This window comes from Musca autumnalis, unplaced genomic scaffold (assembly GCF_047663935.1).
Source record: "Musca autumnalis isolate F117 unplaced genomic scaffold, ASM4766393v1 scaffold_4, whole genome shotgun sequence".
In the NCBI taxonomy this organism is placed as follows: Eukaryota; Metazoa; Arthropoda; class Insecta; order Diptera; family Muscidae; genus Musca; species Musca autumnalis.
Window position 1 is genome coordinate 66,642,619 of NW_027411977.1, and position 23,777 is coordinate 66,666,395.

At 31.9% G+C, this 23,777-nt stretch overlaps 1 protein-coding gene across 1 annotated transcript; it reads right to left on the reverse strand.

Annotated features, from left to right (window-relative positions):
- Positions 1–1,428: 1,428 nt before the first annotated feature.
- LOC141403929 (uncharacterized) lies at positions 1,429–21,637 on the reverse strand. The gene is made up of 2 exons (XM_073987035.1): positions 19,852–21,637; positions 1,429–1,667 (listed from the first exon to the last, which is right to left on the reverse strand). Exons 1-2 carry the CDS (start codon positions 21,515–21,517, stop codon positions 1,552–1,554), a joined length of 1,782 nt encoding a protein of 593 aa, XP_073843136.1. The 5' UTR covers positions 21,518–21,637; the 3' UTR covers positions 1,429–1,551.
- Positions 21,638–23,777: the final 2,140 nt, after the last annotated feature.

The following is a 23,777-nucleotide window of genomic DNA, read 5'->3' on the forward strand; positions in this document are numbered from 1 at the left end:
CCTTATTTAGGTAGTTACGAAAATCTCTTTTAAGTGCCTTACGATAAATTACAACAATTGGTTTGTTCCAGTACTGTAAGAATCTACTAATTTTTACTATTTTTTCCGATAACATAAAGCAAAAAATGTTATCGTAGTAAAAAATAGTAGCTTCTTGCAGGTTCTGGAACAGAGCAAATTAGAACATACTCGTCAAAAATAAAACGGTATATAGTAGAACAGTTCAATTAAAGTCTACAAATATATATAAATTATTATACCCTACACCACTATGTGGGGAGTGTATTATAAGTTGATTTTGCCCAAAAAGTTCGTAATGCACCAAAATAATGATCGTAGACCCATACTTACATATGTATACCAAAATGATTGTCTCGACGAGCTGAGTCGATCTGGCTATGTGGTCCTGGAGGGGAAGAAACATGTTGATTTTGGTGGTGGTCGGATAATATTTAGGGGTCGGAATGGGCAAAAACTCATTTGGAGAAAAAAATCTATGTTTTTTTAAGCCAATATATTAACTTCCATAAGGGGTATACCAAAAACAAAACCTGCTAATGAAAGTATAAAATATCACCTTTCTAGCGATGTAAAGAAGAACAAATTTACGGGCAAATATCCGAATTGGATACTTAGAGAAAAGTAGTTAACCGGGACAGTTTGAACTCATTTACATGAAAAAAACTTTGGGGATTTTGAATGTGAGGCAATTAAACGGGAAAGACAGTTAAACAGAGAGGTAGATAACCGGGATGCAGTGTATATTATTTATGATCGAGGGTGGTTTGAAATTCGGTCTCGGTTATAGAGAGTTATCAACATTTTCATACTCCCTCCCACTGCAATAATATTTTTACATCTATTTGGTATGTACAACTCTTTAGACTGTCCATCAAACTACAACAAATCACCCCTTCCTCCACCGTTAACCAACCAACGCTTAATGCTTACGCGCCCAAAACGTATCTTTGGCATGTTGTGAGCAAATAAGGACACAAGTTCAGGCGTACGTTCAGACGTGTGTGTCCGTAAGCAATTAAACGATTTTACCTTTGTTACCAGAGCGTATTTTAATATAACGACGTATCACTATCTCCCGGGGATTAGTAATTTAATATATGACTTCGTGCTATTTAAAAAATAAATGTAATCGTGGCTAAAGGATGCTCCGGCGACTGCTGGCTTAATTTATACAATGGTGTTATTAAAGAATTTTACATTTGATATATAGACAGCTACAGAAGAAGGCTTGGTATTTATGGAGAACATATTGAAATGTACATAATTCTGGTTCAATTTTGAGTGCAGTTGAATACTAGTTAAATCATCTCTTCTGAAGTAAGTTTCGGATTATTCGCCACTGGAGCGTTTCTGGAAGCAACCTTAAAATATTTTATCCTTTATTCTTTGAAACAGTAAAGACATACATTTTTCCTTATAAATATATTTTATTTTTTTTTTTCTCTATTTACAGATAATTTCAATCACAAAACAGTGGAAGACATAGTTTTAGCTGCTGTTGATATTTATTTGCGTTTTTGTAAATTAAACTTAATTTCTTCGTAGCACAATGAAAAATCTGTCATCTTCCGGATCATCGAACACATTTCTGTGGTACACAATATTCTTAATTGTCGATTCGAAATTTCTCCGGAGATCTTCACATTCTGAAATTGAAGTAAAGAAAAGTGGTATAATTATTATTTGTATATCTATATATATTTAAAAAATTATGATGTTAGTTACTACGCTTATAACTCAAGAACGGCTGAACAGATTTTGACAATTCGCACCAATTCGAAATGGTCTCATGGCAGAAAAGGATAAAACCTAAAAAAATCGCGAAAATTTGCGAAAAATTTGCAAAAATATTTTTTCATGAAAGTCAATTTTTTCACAAATTTCTATCGAGATTCGCGTTTGGAGTATACCTCGCCACTTATTTGGACAGTTTTTGGCGAAAATTGTATATGCACCAACTGTGAGGGTCCATTGTTTGTAAATTTTTGAAAGTTGTATAGAATTTTTTATTCACAATCAAATCGATTTTCATTTATTTTCAAGCGTCTTTTTAGGAAATTACCATCGAAAACTGGTTAAAAGGAGAGGGCTAAGTTTAGAGTTTGTAACGATTAGTGGTGGTTTCGGTCAGATGCCGACTGAAAAGATGAAGATGATAATGCCGAAAGTGGTTTCCACAGTTTTGAGGAAAAAAGTACAAATCCACAAAATTGGTCGGTTATTTGAAAAATCAAGAGGTCCGAGGTAATTTCATTGGAAGTGAAGTTGTGGCATATATGTATACTTTTAAACTGTAAGTAAAAACATCTTCGAAAGATAAACTTCCGATTTATGCGGTATAAAATTTACGCTGTTCAGATCCTGGAAGGAAAAAAAAACAAGAAATCTTAGGTACTGGAGATTTTTTTGGTCGAATTATCTGACAAATGTTCTTTATCGGGCGACATAAGTAGGTAAATACTTATTAAACATTAATAAGTTTGTGATATTAATTTGACTATGTTATATACGTCGAAATTAAATATAGGGTGACCAAGTAATCGACAACAGTCACGTGTTAGTGTGACACGACTTCAAGCATCCGAAACACACAGAGAACGGCAACTAATAGAATAGCTCTGCTAACAAGGATCAATGTACCAAGTACTGGATAGTACAGTGTCAGTCAAAATTCAATTACCGCATTTGTCCGTATTACCAGAGCCATTGCATCTAATTCCGAACTTGCAATGCAAGCAGAAGAGATCACGTTAAACTGAGAAGTCAGAAAAAAGCTGACGAAGGTGGTTACCTGATAACGATCGGATCTTTCTGCTCAAAATAGGTTAATTGATTAAAACGCTAATTTAAATAAGCACTATATTCAACATTAAATTCAAATTCCTACGATCGCATTCCTTCCTACGAATTCAATTACTTGAGTGAAATATAGTGTTCAGTGGTGAAAACAAGAATTGTAGAAAACCATCGATTATGAAACGAACAGGGGCGTTATGATATTATTTTGCTTCAACTATGCTACCGAATATTTTTATACCCTCAGCCTTTAGGCTAAGGAGGGTATATACACTTTGATACGATGAAAATGTGCCTCATCGAAATAATGGTTTTAGACCCCAAGTATGTTTGGACGAAATGTGTTTCAGACAATTTGGAGTCGATCTAGCCATGTCCGTCCGTCTGTCTGTCCGTCTGTCTGTCTGTCCTGCTGGCTGGAGCGCACGATAACTCTCGAACGGACGAACCGATTCGGTTCAAATTTTGGCTTTCGTAATATTTTGCCCAAACTTAGTTTAAGTTCGAAGATGAGCTACATCGGTCCACTCCTTCCGATGCCTCCCCCACAAAAGTTCGAAAATGTTCGGAAAGTTTGTGCGCACGATAACTCTTGAAGGGAGTGACCGATTTGGTCCATACTTTGTATAGCGTAATCTTTCTACCAGAGTAATATGAGGTTCCAATATGGTCTTAATAGGTCCACTCCTTCGGGTACCTCCCACACAAAATTTTGGAAAAGTTCAGTTTAGGAACATCTCTCGAATCACTTTGATTTTTGCTTTAGCAACTTGTATTCACTGCCCTCCATACGACGGTATAAGTTTCATCAGGGGCAAGTCCATACTTCCTGAGAAAATAGCCTGAAAGTTGCAAAAAAAACCCCTATGACACCGTGTGAGGAGGATGGAGGGCAAAATAACTCTCGAACAGGTCTGCCGATTCGGTCCAAAGTTTGGCCTTAGTAATATTTTGTCCAAACATAGTTTAAGTTCGAACATAAGCCATATCGGTCCACTCCTTCAGGTACCTCCCCCACAAAAGTTCAAAAATGTTCGAAAAAATTGTGCGTACGATAACTCTTGTAGAGAGTGGCCGAATTGGTCCATACTTTACACATCCTCATATATCTACCAGATATAGATCAGGTTCAAATATGGACTATATTTGTCCACTCCATCCGGTACCTCCCACACAAAATTTCGGATACATGTTCACTTTAAGACCTGCTTTCGAATCACTTTGATTTTTGTTGAAGCAACTTGCATTCGCTGCCTCAATTGGGATGGTAAAAGTTGTTTCAGGGGCAAGTCCATACTTCTTGAGCAAACATCTCTGAAGTTCTAAGAAACCCCTATGGTACCATATGTAGTGGCTGGAGATCCATTCTTTTTAGTATCTCCTCCGCAAAACTTTTGATATTTTATCCTAATCAACATTTTTGTCAGTTAAAACGCCCAAAATTTTTAAAACTCCCTAAATACATGCTTTTTTGGAAAAAATTGTTTCAATATACACAGGCTGAGGGAATATCTCTGTCGGCAAAGCCGACTGATACTTTTTTTCTATTTGGACCAATATTAAAGAAGTTGTCAATATTTCTTTGCACATAGTTTTTACATAATTTGACATTTTCAGGGCGCGATATATCTGGAACCCTTAGTCAAAAAAATCTGAAAATATACTAAAATGTTTTTTAATATCACCACAGCAAAAAATAAGGGAAATCAAAAACCTCATCTTGAAAAAGTGTCCGATTTCGTTCAGGTTCTCCGATGAATATTTAGATGTTTTTACAAACGGAATGACAAATTTAATTATAGCCTCTATATTATGGTGGAGGGTATAAAAAATCCGGTAGAAAAATATAGCGTTCTAGCCATGTATAGATCAACTCAGAACTGTAACAAGTCAGTTTGTACATCCCTACATCTTCCAAAAACAGAAAAGAGGGTACACATTTCCAAAAATTTTTTACATAAATTTGCATATTAAAAAAAATATACATATGTAAAATTTGCGATTTTTTGCGGTAACTTATAAGAAAATTTAAAATTCTAACGAAGTGCTGAAGTTCATGTCGAAATCTTAACTGGTGATTGGCAGACAATATAAAAACGCCTTTAGCAAATGAAGCAAGAACAGATCAGCTTGGATTAAACGGAGAGCGGAGGAAACAAACTCAGTTGCTATTGAATTTAATGAAGAAATTTCATAATCTGTGTTAATGTAATAAAGTTCTTATTATTAATTTTTTATTTGTGTATTTTTGAATAGTTTGCAATGGTTTGCATTTTTATTGCATCTTTGAACTGAATAAAAACACATTCCGAAGAGTGTCTTTAAATTCAATACAAAGCACTGCATGAAAATACGTGCTTTGGATGCATATAGGACTGCATCCTACTTTACCCTAAAAGGTTAGATAAAATGTGATTCCAAAGGTTAGGTCACGGTCTTGTAAAAATCATGAGTGAAAATGCACAATTTGATGTTATCATCATCCTATATCTCAAAAGTTGTAAAACCTACGAAAATATCATTATGGTCAATCTTGTAGAGAATTTTGATAGCTACAACATTTTCTTTATTCCCATTTTGATAGGACTTGCGGATTCCAAGCAAAATCGCAAAGACCTAAACAACCCCTAAAAATGTCAACTAGAATCGCGATTTATTTTAAAAGCACTCCGGCGATTTTTTTTGCTTTTTGATTTTTCTCATCTATGAACATTATAGGTTCAAAATCCGCAAAAACTTCCCAGGTGTAAGCACCTTCCATTTAAATTTGATTCAAGAGCACCGTGTAATTTTTTAAAAATCCATACGTATTGCCCTCACTGTGCTTGGCAAATATATTTGACAAATCCACGCTTATTGCCCAAAATGTCCTTGGAAAAAATATGTTTTCAAAATCCACGTTTATTGCCCTAACTGTCCTTTGAAAAATATTTTTCAAAAATCCAAGCTTATTGCCCTAATTGTCCTCTGAAAAATATTTTAAAAAAGTCCACGCTTATTGCCCTAAATGTCCTTTGAAAAATATTTTTAAAAAATCCACGCTTATTGCCCTAAATGTCCTATGAAAAATATTTTTAAAAAATCCACGCTTATTGCCCTAAATGTCCTTGGAAAAATATTTTTTAAAAATCCACGCTTATTGCCCTAAATGTCCTTGGAAAAATATTTTTTAAAAATCCACGCTTATTGCCCTAAATGTCCTTGGAAAAATATTTTTTAAAAATCCACGCTTATTGCCCTAAATGTCCTTGGAAAAATATTTTTTAAAAATCCACGCTTATTGCCCTAAATGTCCTTGGAAAAATATTTTTTAAAAATCCACGCTTATTGCCCTAAATGTCCTTGGAAAAATATTTTTTAAAAATCCACGCTTATTGCCCTAAATGTCCTTGGAAAAATATTTTTTAAAAATCCACGCTTATTGCCCTAAATGTCCTTGGAAAAATATTTTTTAAAAATCCACGCTTATTGCCCTAAATGTCCTTGGAAAAATATTTTTTAAAAATCCACGCTTATTGCCCTAAATGTCCTTGGAAAAATATTTTTTAAAAATCCACGCTTATTGCCCTAAATGTCCTTGGAAAAATATTTTTTAAAAATCCACGCTTATTGCCCTAAATGTCCTTGGAAAAATATTTTTTAAAAATCCACGCTTATTGCCCTAAATGTCCTTGGAAAAATATTTTTTAAAAATCCACGCTTATTGCCCTAAATGTCCTTGGAAAAATATTTTTTAAAAATCCACGCTTATTGCCCTAAATGTCCTTGGAAAAATATTTTTTAAAAATCCACGCTTATTGCCCTAAATGTCCTTGGAAAAATATTTTTTAAAAATCCACGCTTATTGCCCTAAATGTCCTTGGAAAAATATTTTTTAAAAATCCACGCTTATTGCCCTAAATGTCCTTGGAAAAATATTTTTTAAAAATCCACGCTTATTGCCCTAAATGTCCTTGGAAAAATATTTTTTAAAAATCCACGCTTATTGCCCTAAATGTCCTTGGAAAAATATTTTTTAAAAATCCACGCTTATTGCCCTAAATGTCCTTGGAAAAATAATTTTTAAAAATCCACGCTTATTGCCCTAAATGTCCTTGGAAAAATATTTTTTAAAAATCCACGCTTATTGCCCTAAATGTCCTTGGAAAAATATTTTTTAAAAATCCACGCTTATTGCCCTAAATGTCCTTGGAAAAATATTTTTTAAAAATCCACGCTTATTGCCCTAAATGTCCTTGGAAAAATATTTTTTAAAAATCCACGCTTATTGCCCTAAATGTCCTTGGAAAAATATTTTTTAAAAATCCACGCTTATTGCCCTAAATGTCCTTGGAAAAATATTTTTTAAAAATCCACGCTTATTGCCCTAAATGTCCTTGGAAAAATATTTTTTAAAAATCCACGCTTATTGCCCTAAATGTCCTTGGAAAAATATTTTTTAAAAATCCACGCTTATTGCCCTAAATGTCCTTGGAAAAATATTTTTTAAAAATCCACGCTTATTGCCCTAAATGTCCTTGGAAAAATATTTTTTAAAAATCCACGCTTATTGCCCTAAATGTCCTTGGAAAAATATTTTTTAAAAATCCACGCTTATTGCCCTAAATGTCCTTGGAAAAATATTTTTTAAAAATCCACGCTTATTGCACTAAATGTCCTTGGAAAAATATTTTTTAAAAATCCACGCTTATTGCCCTAAATGTCCTTGGAAAAATATTTTTTAAAAATCCACGCTTATTGCCCTAAATGTCCTTGGAAAAATATTTTTTAAAAATCCACGCTTATTGCCCTAAATGTCCTTGGAAAAATATTTTTTAAAAATCCACGCTTATTGCCCTAAATGTCCTTGGAAAAATATTTTTTAAAAATCCACGCTTATTGCCCTAAATGTCCTTGGAAAAATATTTTTTAAAAATCCACGCTTATTGCCCTAAATGTCCTTGGAAAAATATTTTTTAAAAATCCACGCTTATTGCCCTAAATGTCCTTGGAAAAATATTTTTTAAAAATCCACGCTTATTGCCCTAAATGTCCTTGGAAAAATATTTTTTAAAAATCCACGCTTATTGCCCTAAATGTCCTATGAAAAATATTTTTAAAAAATCCACGCTTATTGCCCTAAATGTCCTATGAAAAATATTTTTTAAAAATCCACGCTTATTGCCCTAAATGTCCTATGAAAAATATTTTTTAAAAATCCACGCTTATTGCCCTAAATGTCCTTGGAAAAATATTTTTTAAAAATCCACGCTTATTGCCCTAAATGTCCTATGAAAAATATTTTTTAAAAATCCACGCTTATTGCCCTAAATGTCCTTGGAAAAATATTTTTAAAAAATCCACGCTTATTGCCCTAAATGTCCTTGGAAAAATATTTTTTAAAAATCCACGCTTATTGCCCTAAATGTCCTTGGAAAAATATTTTTTAAAAATCCACGCTTATTGCCCTAAATGTCCTTGGAAAAATATTTTTTAAAAATCCACGCTTATTGCCCTAAATGTCCTTGGAAAAATATTTTTTAAAAATCCACGCTTATTGCCCTAAATGTCCTATGAAAAATATTTTTAAAAAATCCACGCTTATTGCCCTAAATGTCCTATGAAAAATATTTTTAAAAAATCCACGCTTATTGCCCTAAATGTCCTATGAAAAATATTTTTAAAAAATCCACGCTTATTGCCCTAAATGTCCTTGGAAAAATATTTTTTAAAAATCCACGCTTATTGCCCTAAATGTCCTTGGAAAAATATTTTTTAAAAATCCACGCTTATTGCCCTAAATGTCCTATGAAAAATATTTTTAAAAAATCCACGCTTATTGCCCTAAATGTCCTTGGAAAAATATTTTTTAAAAATCCACGCTTATTGCCCTAAATGTCCTTGGAAAAATATTTTTTAAAAATCCACGCTTATTGCCCTAAATGTCATTGGAAAAATATTTTTTAAAAATCCACGCTTATTGCCCTAAATGTCCTATGAAAAATATTTTTAAAAAATCCACGCTTATTGCCCTAAATGTCCTATGAAAAATATTTTTAAAAAATCCACGCTTATTGCCCTAAATGTCCTATGAAAAATATTTTTAAAAAATCCACGCTTATTGCCCTAAATGTCCTTGGAAAAATATTTTTTAAAAATCCACGCTTATTGCCCTAAATGTCCTTGGAAAAATATTTTTTAAAAATCCACGCTTATTGCCCTAAATGTCCTATGAAAAATATTTTTTAAAAATCCACGCTTATTGCCCTAAATGTCCTATGAAAAATATTTTTAAAAAATCCACGCTTATTGCCCTAAATGTCCTATGAAAAATATTTTTAAAAAATCCACGCTTATTGCCCTAAATGTCCTATGAAAAATATTTTTAAAAAATCCACGCTTATTGCCCTAAATGTCCTTGGAAAAATATTTTTTAAAAATCCACGCTTATTGCCCTAAATGTCCTTGGAAAAATATTTTTTAAAAATCCACGCTTATTGCCCTAAATGTCCTTGGAAAAATATTTTTTAAAAATCCACGCTTATTGCCCTAAATGTCCTTGGAAAAATATTTTTTAAAAATCCACGCTTATTGCCCTAAATGTCCTATGAAAAATATTTTTTAAAAATCCACGCTTATTGCCCTAAATGTCCTTGGAAAAATATTTTTTAAAAATCCACGCTTATTGCCCTAAATGTCCTATGAAAAATATTTTTTAAAAATCCAAGCTTATTGCCCTAAATGTCCTATGAAAAATATTTTTTAAAAATCCACGCTTATTGCCCTAAATGTCCTTGGAAAAATATTTTTTAAAAATCCACGCTTATTGCCCTAAATGTCCTATGAAAAATATTTTTAAAAAATCCACGCTTATTGCCCTAAATGTCCTATGAAAAATATTTTTAAAAAATCCACGCTTATTGCCCTAAATGTCCTATGAAAAATATTTTTAAAAAATCCACGCTTATTGCCCTAAATGTCCTTGGAAAAATATTTTTTAAAAATCCACGCTTATTGCCCTGAATGTCCTTGGAAAAATATTTTTTAAAAATCCACGCTTATTGCCCTAAATGTCCTTGGAAAAATATTTTTTAAAAATCCACGCTTATTGCCCTAAATGTCCTATGAAAAATATTTTTAAAAAATCCACGCTTATTGCCCTAAATGTCCTTGGAAAAATATTTTTTAAAAATCCACGCTTATTGTCCTAAATGTCCTTGGAAAAATATTTTTTAAAAATCCACGCTTATTGCCCTAAATGTCCTTGGAAAAATATTTTTTAAAAATCCACGCTTATTGCCCTAAATGTCCTTGGAAAAATATTTTTTAAAAATCCACGCTTATTGCCCTAAATGTCCTTGGAAAAATATTTTTTAAAAATCCACGCTTATTGCCCTAAATGTCCTTGGAAAAATATTTTTTAAAAATCCACGCTTATTGCCCTAAATGTCCTTGGAAAAATATTTTTTAAAAATCCACGCTTATTGCCCTAAATGTCCTTGGAAAAATATTTTTTAAAAATCCACGCTTATTGCCCTAAATGTCCTTGGAAAAATATTTTTTAAAAATCCACGCTTATTGCCCTAAATGTCCTATGAAAAATATTTTTAAAAAATCCACGCTTATTGCCCTAAATGTCCTATGAAAAATATTTTTAAAAAATCCACGCTTATTGCCCTAAATGTCCTATGAAAAATATTTTTAAAAAATCCACGCTTATTGCCCTAAATGTCCTTGGAAAAATATTTTTTAAAAATCCACGCTTATTGCCCTGAATGTCCTTGGAAAAATCCACGCTTATTGCCCTAAATGTCCTATGAAAAATATTTTTAAAAAATCCACGCTTATTGCCCTAAATGTCCTATGAAAAATATTTTTAAAAAATCCACGCTTATTGCCCTAAATGTCCTATGAAAAATATTTTTAAAAAATCCACGCTTATTGCCCTAAATGTCCTTGGAAAAATATTTTTTAAAAATCCACGCTTATTGCCCTAAATGTCCTTGGAAAAATATTTTTTAAAAATCCACGCTTATTGCCCTAAATGTCCTTGGAAAAATATTTTTTAAAAATCCACGCTTATTGCCCTAAATGTCCTATGAAAAATATTTTTAAAAAATCCACGCTTATTGCCCTAAATGTCCTATGAAAAATATTTTTAAAAAATCCACGCTTATTGCCCTAAATGTCCTTGGAAAAATATTTTTTAAAAATCCACGCTTATTGCCCTAAATGTCCTTGGAAAAATATTTTTTAAAAATCCACGCTTATTGCCCTGAATGTCCTTGGAAAAATCCACGCTTATTGCCCTAAATGTCCTATGAAAAATATTTTTAAAAAATCCACGCTTATTGCCCTAAATGTCCTATGAAAAATATTTTTAAAAAATCCACGCTTATTGCCCTAAATGTCCTATGAAAAATATTTTTAAAAAATCCACGCTTATTGCCCTAAATGTCCTTGGAAAAATATTTTTTAAAAATCCACGCTTATTGCCCTAAATGTCCTATGAAAAATATTTTTAAAAAATCCACGCTTATTGCCCTAAATGTCCTATGAAAAATATTTTTAAAAAATCCACGCTTATTGCCCTAAATGTCCTTGGAAAAATATTTTTTAAAAATCCACGCTTATTGCCCTAAATGTCCTTGGAAAAATATTTTTTAAAAATCCACGCTTATTGCCCTGAATGTCCTTGGAAAAATCCACGCTTATTGCCCTAAATGTCCTATGAAAAATATTTTTAAAAAATCCACGCTTATTGCCCTAAATGTCCTATGAAAAATATTTTTAAAAAATCCACGCTTATTGCCCTAAATGTCCTTGGAAAAATATTTTTTAAAAATCCACGCTTATTGCCCTAAATGTCCTTGGAAAAATATTTTTTAAAAATCCACGCTTATTGCCCTGAATGTCCTTGGAAAAATCCACGCTTATTGCCCTAAATGTCCTATGAAAAATATTTTTAAAAAATCCACGCTTATTGCCCTAAATGTCCTTGGAAAAATATTTTTAAAAAATCCACGCTTATTGCCCTAAATGTCCTTGGAAAAATATTTTTTAAAAATCCACGCTTATTGCCCTGAATGTCCTTGGAAAAATCCACGCTTATTGCCCTAAATGTCCTATGAAAAATATTTTTAAAAAATCCACGCTTATTGCCCTAAATGTCCTATGAAAAATATTTTTAAAAAATCCACGCTTATTGCCCTAAATGTCCTATGAAAAATATTTTTAAAAAATCCACGCTTATTGCCCTAAATGTCCTTGGAAAAATATTTTTTAAAAATCCACGCTTATTGCCCTAAATGTCCTTGGAAAAATATTTTTTAAAAATCCACGCTTATTGCCCTAAATGTCCTTGGAAAAATATTTTTTAAAAATCCACGCTTATTGCCCTAAATGTCCTATGAAAAATATTTTTAAAAAATCCACGCTTATTGCCCTAAATGTCCTATGAAAAATATTTTTAAAAAATCCACGCTTATTGCCCTAAATGTCCTTGGAAAAATATTTTTTAAAAATCCACGCTTATTGCCCTAAATGTCCTTGGAAAAATATTTTTTAAAAATCCACGCTTATTGCCCTAAATGTCCTATGAAAAATATTTTTAAAAAATCCACGCTTATTGCCCTAAATGTCCTTGGAAAAATATTTTTTAAAAATCCACGCTTATTGCCCTAAATGTCCTTGGAAAAATATTTTTTAAAAATCCACGCTTATTGCCCTAAATGTCCTTGGAAAAATATTTTTTAAAAATCCACGCTTATTGCCCTAAATGTCCTTGGAAAAATATTTTTTAAAAATCCACGCTTATTGCCCTAAATGTCCTTGGAAAAATATTTTTTAAAAATCCACGCTTATTGCCCTAAATGTCCTTGGAAAAATATTTTTTAAAAATCCACGCTTATTGCCCTAAATGTCCTTGGAAAAATATTTTTTAAAAATCCACGCTTATTGCCCTAAATGTCCTTGGAAAAATATTTTTTAAAAATCCACGCTTATTGCCCTAAATGTCCTTGGAAAAATATTTTTTAAAAATCCACGCTTATTGCCCTAAATGTCCTTGGAAAAATATTTTTTAAAAATCCACGCTTATTGCCCTAAATGTCCTTGGAAAAATATTTTTTAAAAATCCACGCTTATTGCCCTAAATGTCCTTGGAAAAATATTTTTTAAAAATCCACGCTTATTGCCCTAAATGTCCTTGGAAAAATATTTTTTAAAAATCCACGCTTATTGCCCTAAATGTCCTTGGAAAAATATTTTTTAAAAATCCACGCTTATTGCCCTAAATGTCCTATGAAAAATATTTTTTAAAAATCCACGCTTATTGCCCTAAATGTCCTATGAAAAATATTTTTTAAAAATCCACGCTTATTGCCCTAAATGTCCTATGAAAAATATTTTTAAAAAATCCACGCTTATTGCCCTAAATGTCCTATGAAAAATATTTTTAAAAAATCCACGCTTATTGCCCTAAATGTCCTTGGAAAAATATTTTTTAAAAATCCAGGCTTATTGCCCTAAATGTCCTTGGAAAAATATTTTTTAAAAATCCACGCTTATTGCCCTAAATGTCCTATGAAAAATATTTTTTAAAAATCCACGCTTATTGCCCTAAATGTCCTATGAAAAATATTTTTAAAAAATCCACGCTTATTGCCCTAAATGTCCTATGAAAAATATTTTTAAAAAATCCACGCTTATTGCCCTAAATGTCCTATGAAAAATATTTTTAAAAAATCCACGCTTATTGCCCTAAATGTCCTATGAAAAATATTTTTAAAAAATCCACGCTTATTGCCCTAAATGTCCTATGAAAAATATTTTTAAAAAATCCACGCTTATTGCCCTAAATGTCCTTGGAAAAATATTTTTTAAAAATCCACGCTTATTGCCCTAAATGTCCTTGGAAAAATATTTTTTAAAAATCCACGCTTATTGCCCTAAATGTCCTTGGAAAAATATTTTTTAAAAATCCACGCTTATTGTCCTAAATGTCCTTGGAAAAATATTTTTTAAAAATCCACGCTTATTGCCCTAAATGTCCTTGGAAAAATATTTTTTAAAAATCCACGCTTTTTGCCCTAAATGTCCTTGGAAAAATATTTTTTAAAAATCCACGCTTATTGCCCTAAATGTCCTATGAAAAATATTTTTTAAAAATCCACGCTTATTGCCCTAAATGTCCTTGGAAAAATATTTTTTAAAAATCCACGCTTATTGCCCTAAATGTCCTATGAAAAATATTTTTAAAAAATCCACGCTTATTGCCCTAAATGTCCTATGAAAAATATTTTTAAAAAATCCACGCTTATTGCCCTAAATGTCCTATGAAAAATATTTTTAAAAAATCCACGCTTATTGCCCTAAATGTCCTTGGAAAAATATTTTTTAAAAATCCACGCTTATTGCCCTGAATGTCCTTGGAAAAATATTTTTTAAAAATCCACGCTTATTGCCCTAAATGTCCTATGAAAAATATTTTTAAAAAATCCACGCTTATTGCCCTAAATGTCCTATGAAAAATATTTTTAAAAAATCCACGCTTATTGCCCTAAATGTCCTATGAAAAATATTTTTAAAAAATCCACGCTTATTGCCCTAAATGTCCTTGGAAAAATATTTTTTAAAAATCCACGCTTATTGCCCTAAATGTCCTTGGAAAAATATTTTTTAAAAATCCACGCTTATTGCCCTAAATGTCCTTGGAAAAATATTTTTAAAAAATCCACGCTTATTGCCCTAAATGTCCTATGAAAAATATTTTTAAAAAATCCACGCTTATTGCCCTAAATGTCCTTGGAAAAATATTTTTTAAAAATCCACGCTTATTGCCCTAAATGTCCTTGGAAAAATATTTTTTAAAAATCCACGCTTATTGCCCTAAATGTCCTTGGAAAAATATTTTTTAAAAATCCACGCTTATTGTCCTAAATGTCCTTGGAAAAATATTTTTTAAAAATCCACGCTTATTGCCCTAAATGTCCTATGAAAAATATTTTTAAAAAATCCACGCTTATTGCCCTAAATGTCCTTGGAAAAATATTTTTTAAAAATCCACGCTTATTGCCCTAAATGTCCTTGGAAAAATATTTTTTAAAAATCCACGCTTATTGCCCTAAATGTCCTTGGAAAAATATTTTTAAAAAATCCACGCTTATTGCCCTAAATGTCCTATGAAAAATATTTTTAAAAAATCCACGCTTATTGCCCTAAATGTCCTTGGAAAAATATTTTTTAAAAATCCACGCTTATTGCCCTAAATGTCCTTGGAAAAATATTTTTAAAAAATCCACGCTTATTGCCCTAAATGTCCTTGGAAAAATATTTTTTAAAAATCCACGCTTATTGCCCTAAATGTCCTTGGAAAAATATTTTTTAAAAATCCACGCTTATTGCCCTAAATGTCCTTGGAAAAATATTTTTTAAAAATCCACGCTTATTGCCCTAAATGTCCTTGGAAAAATATTTTTTAAAAATCCACGCTTATTGCCCTAAATGTCCTTGGAAAAATATTTTTTAAAAATCCACGCTTATTGCCCTAAATGTCCTATGAAAAATATTTTTAAAAAATCCACGCTTATTGCCCTAAATGTCCTTGGAAAAATATTTTTTAAAAATCCACGCTTATTGCCCTAAATGTCCTTGGAAAAATATTTTTTAAAAATCCACGCTTATTGCCCTAAATGTCCTATGAAAAATATTTTTAAAAAATCCACGCTTATTGCCCTAAATGTCCTATGAAAAATATTTTTAAAAAATCCACGCTTATTGCCCTAAATGTCCTATGAAAAATATTTTTAAAAAATCCACGCTTATTGCCCTAAATGTCCTTGGAAAAATATTTTTAAAAAATCCACGCTTATTGCCCTAAATGTCCTATGAAAAATATTTTTTAAAAATCCACGCTTATTGCCCTAAATGTCCTATGAAAAATATTTTTAAAAAATCCACGCTTATTGCCCTAAATGTCCTTGGAAAAATATTTTTTAAAAATCCACGCTTATTGCCCTAAATGTCCTTGGAAAAATATTTTTTTAAAAATCCACGCTTATTGCCCTAAATGTCCTTGGAAAAATATTTTTTAAAAATCCACGCTTATTGTCCTAAATGTCCTTGGAAAAATATTTTTTAAAAATCCACGCTTATTGCCCTAAATGTCCTTGGAAAAATATTTTTTAAAAATCCACGCTTATTGCCCTAAATGTCCTTGGAAAAATATTTTTTAAAAATCCACGCTTATTGCCCTAAATGTCCTATGAAAAATATTTTTAAAAAATCCACGCTTATTGCCCTAAATGTCCTTGGAAAAATATTTTTTAAAAATCCACGCTTATTGCCCTGAATGTCCTTGGAAAAATATTTTTTAAAAATCCACGCTTATTGCCCTAAATGTCCTATGAAAAATATTTTTAAAAAATCCACGCTTATTGCCCTAAATGTCCTATGAAAAATATTTTTAAAAAATCCACGCTTATTGCCCTAAATGTCCTTGGAAAAATATTTTTTAAAAATCCACGCTTATTGCCCTGAATGTCCTTGGAAAAATATTTTTTAAAAATCCACGCTTATTGCCCTAAATGTCCTATGAAAAATATTTTTAAAAAATCCACGCTTATTGCCCTAAATGTCCTATGAAAAATATTTTTAAAAAATCCACGCTTATTGCCCTAAATGTCCTTGGAAAAATATTTTTTAAAAATCCACGCTTATTGCCCTAAATGTCCTTGGAAAAATATTTTTTAAAAATCCACGCTTATTGCCCTAAATGTCCTATGAAAAATATTTTTAAAAAATCCACGCTTATTGCCCTAAATGTCCTATGAAAAATATTTTTAAAAAATCCACGCTTATTGCCCTAAATGTCCTTGGAAAAATATTTTTTAAAAATCCACGCTTATTGCCCAAAATGTCCTTGGAAAAATATTTTTTAAAAATCCACGCTTATTGCCCTAAATGTCCTATGAAAAATATTTTTAAAAAATCCACGCTTATTGCCCTAAATGTCCTATGAAAAATATTTTTAAAAAATCCACGCTTATTGCCCTAAATGTCCTATGAAAAATATTTTTAAAAAATCCACGCTTATTGCCCTAAATGTCCTTGGAAAAATATTTTTTAAAAATCCACGCTTATTGCCCTAAATGTCCTTGGAAAAATATTTTTTAAAAATCCACGCTTATTGCCCTAAATGTCCTTGGAAAAATATTTTTTAAAAATCCACGCTTATTGCCCTAAATGTCCTTGGAAAAATATTTTTTAAAAATCCACGCTTATTGTCCTAAATGTCCTTGGAAAAATATTTTTTAAAAATCCACGCTTATTGCCCTAAATGTCCTTGGAAAAATATTTTTTAAAAATCCACGCTTATTGCCCTAAATGTCCTTGGAAAAATATTTTTTAAAAATCCACGCTTATTGCCCTAAATGTCCTTGGAAAAATATTTTTTAAAAATCCACGCTTATTGCCCTAAATGTCCTATGAAAAATATTTTTTAAAAATCCACGCTTATTGCCCTAAATGTCCTTGGAAAAATATTTTTTAAAAATCCACGCTTATTGCCCTAAATGTCCTATGAAAAATATTTTTAAAAAATCCACGCTTATTGCCCTAAATGTCCTATGAAAAATATTTTTAAAAAATCCACGCTTATTGCCCTAAATGTCCTATGAAAAATATTTTTAAAAAATCCACGCTTATTGCCCTAAATGTCCTATGAAAAATATTTTTAAAAAATCCACGCTTATTGCCCTAAATGTCCTTGGAAAAATATTTTTTAAAAATCCACGCTTATTGCCCTGAATGTCCTTGGAAAAATATTTTTTAAAAATCCACGCTTATTGCCCTAAATGTCCTATGAAAAATATTTTTAAAAAATCCACGCTTATTGCCCTAAATGTCCTATGAAAAATATTTTTAAAAAATCCACGCTTATTGCCCTAAATGTCCTATGAAAAATATTTTTAAAAAATCCACGCTTATTGCCCTAAATGTCCTTGGAAAAATATTTTTTAAAAATCCACGCTTATTGCCCTAAATGTCCTTGGAAAAATATTTTTTAAAAATCCACGCTTATTGCCCTAAATGTCCTTGGAAAAATATTTTTAAAAAATCCACGCTTATTGCCCTAAATGTCCTATGAAAAATATTTTTAAAAAATCCACGCTTATTGCCCTAAATGTCCTTGGAAAAATATTTTTTAAAAATCCACGCTTATTGCCCTAAATGTCCTTGGAAAAATATTTTTTAAAAATCCACGCTTATTGCCCTAAATGTCCTTGGAAAAATATTTTTTAAAAATCCACGCTTATTGTCCTAAATGTCCTTGGAAAAATATTTTTTAAAAATCCACGCTTATTGCCCTAAATGTCCTTGGAAAAATATTTTTTAAAAATCCGCGCTTATTGCCCTAAATGTCCTTGGAAAAATATTTTTTAAAAATCCACGCTTATTGCCCTAAATGTCCTATGAAAAATATTTTTAAAAAATCCACGCTTATTGCCCTAAATGTCCTTGGAAAAATATTTTTTAAAAATCCACGCTTATTGCCCTAAATGTCCTTGGAAAAATATTTTTTAAAAATCCACGCTTATTGCCCTAAATGTCCTTGGAAAAATATTTTTAAAAAATCCACGCTTATTGCCCTAAATGTCCTATGAAAAATATTTTTAAAAAATCCACGCTTATTGCCCTAAATGTCCTTGGAAAAATATTTTTTAAAAATCCACGCTTATTGCCCTAAATGTCCTTGGAAAAATATTTTTTAAAAATCCACGCTTATTGCCCTAAATGTCATTGGAAAAATATTTTTTAAAAATCCACGCTTATTGCCCTAAATGTCCTTGGAAAAATATTTTTTAAAAATCCACGCTTATTGCCCTAAATGTCCTTGGAAAAATATTTTTTAAAAATCCACGCTTATTGCCCTAAATGTCCTATGAAAAATATTTTTAAAAAATCCACGCTTATTGCCCTAAATGTCCTATGAAAAATATTTTTAAAAAATCCACGCTTATTGCCATAAATGTCCTTGGAAAAATATTTTTTTAAAAATCCACGCTTATTGCCCTAAATGTCCTATGAAAAATATTTTTAAAAAATCCACGCTTATTGCCCTAAATGTCCTATGAAAAATATTTTTAAAAAATCCACGCTTATTGCCCTAAATGTCCTTGGAAAAATATTTTTTTAAAAATCCACGCTTATTGCCCTAAATGTCCTATGAAAAATATTTTTAAAAAATCCACGCTTATTGCCCTAAATGTCCTATGAAAAATATTTTTAAAAAATCCACGCTTATTGCCCTAAATGTCCTATGAAAAATATTTTTAAAAAATCCACGCTTATTGCCCTAAATGTCCTATGAAAAATATTTTTAAAAAATCCACTCTTATTGCCCTAAATGTCCTATGAAAAATATTTTTAAAAAATCCACTCTTATTGCGCTAAATGTCCTATGAAAAATATTTTTAAAAAATCCACGCTTATTGCCCTAAATGTCCTATGAAAAATATTTTTAAAAAATCCACGCTTATTGCCCTAAATGTCCTATGAAAAATATTTTTAAAAAATCCACGCTTATTGCCCTAAATGTCCTATGAAAAATATTTTTAAAAAATCCACGCTTATTGACCTAAATATCCTTTGAAAAATATTTTTATAAATCCACGCTTTTTGCTCCAAATGTCCTTAAAAAATAGTTTTTAAAATTCACGGTTAAAATATTGCCTCAAACGGTTAAAGATATATCTTCTCCAAAAAAATTTGTGGTGTGTTCTCTATCGATCCCCATGTTGTTTGGACTTATGTATATCGGTATCGCTTGTTTCAACGCAGTGTAATTTTGGCTCACATTTCCTGCGTATTTTCATTCATGTAAACATGCCGTTCGGATTCGTCCATACAAATTAGATGCCTTTTTATTCAACTAAATATCGAATTGGGCTGCACTCATCAACTTAAGAGAAGTCTCCCCTTGTCCTTTAAATGATGTTCGTGAGAAAATGGAGAAATGATTATTGTGATTTCCATAGCAATGTTAGTACTTACTTATGGTAAAACCAAATAAAAATAACTTCTTTAAAGATCTTGGAAATTTGGCATGTTGGATTAAAGATCGCAAAGAATCTTCGGTGTCGGGATAAGGTGATATAGCCAGAGTCATTTTTGAATTATGGCGAAATAAATCTAACCAAAAATCCAAATCGGTGTTAAAACGTTTACTGTAGAATAATTTCAAATGGACGATATTTGTAGAGCATTCTCCTTCAAGCGGAGCATTAAATTGCATATCCTCAATGCGCAATGTTAGATGGCGTAACGATGGAAGTCGCAAGAGATCTAAAATATAGGATGATTGTAACGGTTGTACTAGCCAGGTATCTAAAGAATTCAATTGTTGCATTTGCTGTAATGATTCCATTGTCACCTGACAACATTTCATGTGTAGTGTTGTTAGATTCGGCGGTACTCCCTTAGACATGTGGAAGAGATTGCTGTTATCCCTAATACTGGGTATCCATGCCAAATGTTGTAAATTCTCATTGTTGGCATAGGCCAGATAGAACTCCTGCATTGGTATGCCACCTAATGCCAGCTTTTGTATGGACGTTGATATGGAGAAATTCTCAAACTCCCCTTTGTAAGTGGTGCCGATGGAAACGTATTCCCTGATATGCGTATTTGTGAGAATTTCTTTTAAATTCCCAAAACTTAGGCCATAACAAAATTCGATATTTAACTTTTCCACATTGGCCGGGAGGTGAAATGTGGTTATGTCAAAAAATGTGCTGCGTTGTATGGTTAGATTTTCCAGATTTGGGCATGCCTGGCAGACGGCTTGTAATATTGCCTCACTTATGCCATCGATCATGCGCAGATTTAAGCTTGTGAGATTTTTAAATATTTCCATAAATCTGTCATAGTTGTGAGACCATTTCAAGGGATCCAATGTGGTGGTGATTTTCAAGGTTTTCAATTGTAGAGGATATAAAGCTGTGGTAAAGGGCTCCACAACTTCATCCGTTGGATACTCAGGTTCCACCACGAAACTTAATTCCAACACTTCCATAGGAAGCTGATATATCAGCCGGAAAAAGTCATCATATCCAATACGAATTATGGGGAAATCACAACGATAATCCAATGAGATGCGTTTTAGGTTTTTCATTTTCAACAAACTTTCCACAAATTCGGCGGATACAAACCCGTCAGTTATGGCTCCAAACATGTGTATGACCATGTAGGGTGTGAAATATACCTTGTGATCCTGATTGTAGGACAGTAGATAAATGTTTTCCAAACCGGGTATATTATTTGCCACCGACTGCAACAATTCCAACCAACACAGATCCACACAGCATTTGAGGGTTGTTAAGTTTTTAAATTGTTTCAAATCCCAGTGAGAATATGAAGTCAACTCCTGCACCCCCTGGGCATAGTATGATAAAAATTCGATGAACACATCTGCTGTCAGCAGTAGACCATTTTCGATTGTATCATTTGTCACTACATAATTGGGAAAAATTTCCCCCACTGTCAACTTTTCATATTTAACGGGCCATATAAAACGATCGAAAATACATCGAAGGTTATCACTGACCCGTGCCAGCCGCAGTTGATCTTTGAGTGCCAGTAATTTGTAAATATAAATTTGTATTTCACAATTGCTTTCTATGCTTTCGAAACCTGCACCTACTCCGTTTTCTATATTCATTTTATTATTATATAATTTTGTAGAAATCTTTCATTTGTTTATATTCGCGAACGAAGAAAAAATACACTATAAACAAAATAATAGACTTGTGTACCCGTTGTTGTCGTATCTTCTACTGGCGCTAAATTACAAATGTGCTCTTATTTAGCGACATAGGTAGGTGTCCGAAAATGCGGTGAGTGACCTAACAAAATGCAATTTTATTGTTGTTATGAAGTAGGCTGGCATACCTAATGGGTACTTTACACGGTATGCTATTTTACATATGTGCTGTCACTTTGCATATACATTTTTTATTTAAAAAGTGACAACCCATATGTAAAAAACAAAAAAACTCTATAATTTATTTTTTTAAATTATTTTTTATTTTTCAGTAAATAGATTTTCTTATTCCGAACAAGATCCTACGAACTTCCGAAAAACCTCCTCCGAATTTCTAAACAAACTCCTCAGAACTTCCGAACAACCTCTTCTGAACTTCCCCCTCTCAACTGGTCCTTTCCGCATTCAACGGAACCCCATAACTAAATTATTGGCCTTATTTTTGCAGTTTTGCGATTTTTATACCCTCCACCATATGGAGGGTATAATTAAATTTGTCATTCCGTTTGTAACACATCGAAATATTCGTCGGAGACCCTATAAAGTATATATATTATTGATCAGCATAATGTCGATTTGACCATGTCCGTCTGTCCGTCCGACTGTCTGTTGAAATCAAGATACAGCTCGCAATTTTAAAGATAGAGGGTCAAAATTTGGTACAAAAGTTTTTATTACTTGCAGTATGGTTGGTATTGAAAATGGGATATATCGGTCAAGGTTTGATATAGCCCCCATAGAACGGTACCTCCCGATTTTCGGTATTTTTAAGGTTTTAGCTTCCTACCAAAATGGCTGAAATTTTGTACGTAGTCTTCTTTAGGGGTATAAAACTTTCCCCCAGAATTTTGTCGGTGTCGGTCCACACCTTCATATAGCCCCCATAGAGCGGTACCTCCCGATTTTCGGTATTTTCGAAATGGCTGAAATTTGGTACTTAGTCTACGTTGGTGGTATAAAACTTTCCCCCAGAACATTGTCAGTATCGGTTCATGCCTTCATATAGCCTCCATAGAACGGTACCTCCCGATTTTCGGTATTTTCAACGTTGTGGCCTCAATATTCTACCGAAATGGCTGAAATTTGGTATTTAGACTTCGTTGGGGGTACTCAAACTTCCCCTTTAAATTTGTCGGTATAGGTCCACGCCTTCATATAGCTCCCATGGAAAGGTACTTCCCGATTTTTCGTATTTTGAAGGTTGCGTATTCAATATTCCACCAAAATGGCTGAAATTTAGTATTTAGTCTTCAATGTGATATAAAACTGTTCGCCAGAAATATTTCTGTACAGGTCCAAGCTTTCATATTGCCCCATTTCTTACTAAAATTCGTCGGTATATATCCACGTTTTGATAGAGCCCCCATAGAACGGTACCTCCCGATTTTCGTAATACTGACGATTGTGACGTCAATATCCAACCGAAATGGCTGAAATTCGTTATTTCGTCTTCCAAGAGTTATAAAATATTCCAGAAGAGTATTATCAGTATAGGTCCACGTCTTCCTATATCCCCATAGAAGCGTACTTCTTGATGTTCGGTATTTTTTAAGTTTTAGCCACATTCTCTTACCGAAATATAGGAAATTCGGTATTTAGTCTTATTTGAGCCTTTCCGTCAGAAATGTGTCGGTATAGATCGACGTTTTGAAATAGCCCCCATAGAATGGTGCCTCACATTGTTTTACCGAAATTGCTGAAATTTTGTATTAAGTCTTCTTCATACACGAAAGGAAACTAATTATTCCATTTTACTTCAATACAACTTGTGGTGGAGGGTATAAAAAGTTCGGTCCGGCCGAACTTAACGCCGTTCTTACTTGTTTAATATTAATTATGGCTGGGAAGCTAATTATATAATTTAGTACTTAGTTATTTGTAGGTTTAAGTTTCTACTTAGGAACTTTGTATACTCTTAATACTATACATTGGCCTTGGTGGCTTTAGTATTATTTAATGGAATCAATCAAATCAAATAAATAAATTACAGCCAATTTATGCTGAAAATTTAGATAACAACTTCAAAATATCTGAAATCGTTATATGGAGGCTATACCAAAACCTGGACCTATGTCCACAATGTTTTGTTACAGCCAATTCGGGCTAAAAATGAAGATAAAATCCTCAAAATATCTGAAATCGGGTGGTACCGCTATAT